At 46.9% G+C, this 2663-nt stretch overlaps 1 protein-coding gene across 1 annotated transcript in view; it reads right to left on the bottom strand.

Moving 5' to 3' along the window:
- Nucleotides 1-1143: 1143 nt before the first annotated feature.
- LOC106815807 (NADPH-dependent diflavin oxidoreductase 1-like) overlaps nt 1144-2663 on the bottom strand; it is a 27706-nt gene continuing 26186 nt past the window's right edge. The window contains exons 13-14 of the mRNA XM_014820317.1: nt 2162-2256; nt 1144-1836 (exon numbers count right to left, since the gene is read on the bottom strand). Coding sequence (XP_014675803.1) covers nt 1692-1836; nt 2162-2256 — 240 coding nt within the window. The 3' untranslated portion in view covers nt 1144-1691. The remainder of the gene's footprint in view (nt 1837-2161; nt 2257-2663) is intronic.

The raw sequence follows: 2663 nt of genomic DNA, 5'->3' as shown, positions 1-2663 counted from the left end.
AGCGCGGATCCGCGGACGACTGAACAGCGTCGGTCAGTGAATGCTGCTGGGGGGGGGGGGTCAACAGAATTCGGGCGGGGGGGAGGCGCATACATAATTAATTAAATAATACACATTAAATATTAATTGTACTAACTAATTCCTGTGTAATGTCACATACAAGTTGTCGCACGCCACACGCTCGTTGCCAGCATCATCTTATCAAAATACACATTAAACCAGAATTAATATACAAACTAAGTATCAACATTATAAAACAATACACTACATTATATATACAACCAATACAATTATACTAACTAATACATCAAACATATAATTATACTACCTAATACGTACAAACATAAATTATATCTAACTAATACATACAAACAGATAATCTATACTAAACTAATACATACAAACAATATAATTTATACTAACTAATCCATGCAAAGCAATATAATTATACTAAACGCGGTTATAAACTACTGTGGTGTTACGTACAGGTATTGGCGACGCGCGCACACGCCTCTGTCTCCAACACTCACGAGGCCGTCATCTACGCAATGCGTTGCGCGCGCTGTCGTGCAACGCTGGCTTCTCCCCGATCGTCGCCCGCCTCCTCTGCGCGCCTCCGCCCCGCCGCGGTGCGCGCCTCCTGACGAGCAGGCCTGCACGACGCGACGGATGGCGCCCCGCGGTGAGCCGGAGCGTGGCTCGTGCTCGCGCTGCTGGCGGCGCCGGGCGGTGCGAGCGGAGGCTGAGCGACGGAGAGCACGGGCGGGCGCGTGGGGAGGGGGGGGGCGGGGGGGCGGGGGGTGGGCGGGCGGGGGGGCGGGGGGGGGGGGGGGGGGGGGGGGGGCGCGGGGGGGGGGGGGGGGGGGGGGGGGTGAACTTCCTGCGGCTGCCTGACGGAACTAGCTGCAGCGTGCGTTACAGGGGGATTACGATACGAATTTGTGTGATTGCAATACGCGTTTGCTTGATTGCGATACGCGTTTGTTTGATTGCGATACGTGTTTCTTTGATTGCGATATGTGTTTGTTTGATTGCGATATGTGTTTGTTTGATTGCGATATGTGTTTGTTTGATGGCACTAAGTTTGTTCACATCCCATCGACAATTACAAATAAATAAACTGCGTTTCGCTGAATGTCATGATTCTCAGATAGACATATCAATTGCAGCAATAAAGTTGTAATACTGTTATTATCCTTATTACACGCAGAAGCTTGTTTTACAATCAACTACATGCTTATTTTCTACCGCATTAAAATTGTGAATTGTCTAGACTGTGTAGGTACAACAAGATCATAGTTCGAAACAAAGACTCGCCTATTTTCTTAATTCTCAATATTCTTAATACCATGTACTATGTATGTGCATTATTATACAATACTATCTGCTGCCGTTATCAGTATATATAGTATATACAATACTATGTACTATGTACATATAGTAGTATAGGATACTATGTAATATGTATAGCAGCATATAGGATACACCACGCGGTAGTGGCGGTGGTTGGTATACAATATTATGTGCTATGTACTAATATACAGTACTATGTATGTATATTAGTATACAATACCTAGTACTATGTACTAATATACAATACTATGTACTATGTAATACATACAGCACAATATATAGGATACACTGTGCGGTGGCTGGTGAGTCATCGTCTAGTCTAGCGTCTGCCGCCATCATCAGCTCCACGTTTCCGTCTGGAATCGTTGCGACAGCTCGAGCGAGCGCACGTAGTCATCCGCACACGCCGCCTCCAGGCCTCCCTCGCTGCGCGCCACGCCCCTCAACGCCTCCGTCACATCCGCCGGCATCTGCTTAGCGTTCCTGTGGGGGGAGGGGGGGACAGAGATCGCTTAAAGGTGAATTAGAGGTCGTTGGGGGCCAGAGGCCGAATGTGTCGCTCGAAAATTACAACAACACGGGTTTGACCGCAAGGTGAAATTCGCGAGGGCATTATTATTATTAATATTATTATTATTATTTAAAAGCATCTCTCCCACCTTACCCTGCTACACAGAACCACGCGGCTCTCCAGTCTTACCCTGCTACGCAGAACCACGTGGCTCTCCAGTCTTACCCTGCTATGCAGAACCACGCGGCTCTCCAATCTTACCCTGCTACGCAGAACCACGCGGCTCTCCAGTCTTACCCTGCTATGCAGAACCACGCGTCTCTCTCGTGTATGAGCTTCCACAGCAGCGGACCGTGACGCTTCATGATATGTTGCACGTACACCTTCTCCTCCTGTAAAATGATGCACACAACTATGTTGCATACAACTGTGTTGCATCCAACTACACAACTGTACGTATGCGTGACACGTACGAGATTGGTTCGCCATAAAGCTACCCTGATTCGTTTTAAACTTGCATCTTGCACTGACCGGTTCACTACGGATCCCACATGCAACCAACTCACTGAGTTTCTGCACCAAACAAACGTGCCCCACGATAAAATTTACGATTTAATTCCAAAATTTTCCCCCCTGTCGTCGATTTCACTTGACATTGCGCCCTATAATAAATTCGTTTAAATTGTCTGGTAATTTTTCAGGATTTAATTTGACACTGTTGCATGACAACCATTTGTTTAATTCAGGAAATTTTCTCCCTATTAACTTCGTTTACTGACAGTAACACCTCCCCCTCCCC

The sequence above is a fragment of the Priapulus caudatus genome, unplaced genomic scaffold (assembly GCF_000485595.1).
Source record: "Priapulus caudatus unplaced genomic scaffold, Priapulus_caudatus-5.0.1 Scaffold1204, whole genome shotgun sequence".
NCBI classification, from domain to species: Eukaryota; Metazoa; Priapulida; class Priapulimorpha; order Priapulimorphida; family Priapulidae; genus Priapulus; species Priapulus caudatus.
Note: the sequence above shows the minus strand (reverse complement) of the source record. Positions and strands in the feature narration are given on the sequence as shown.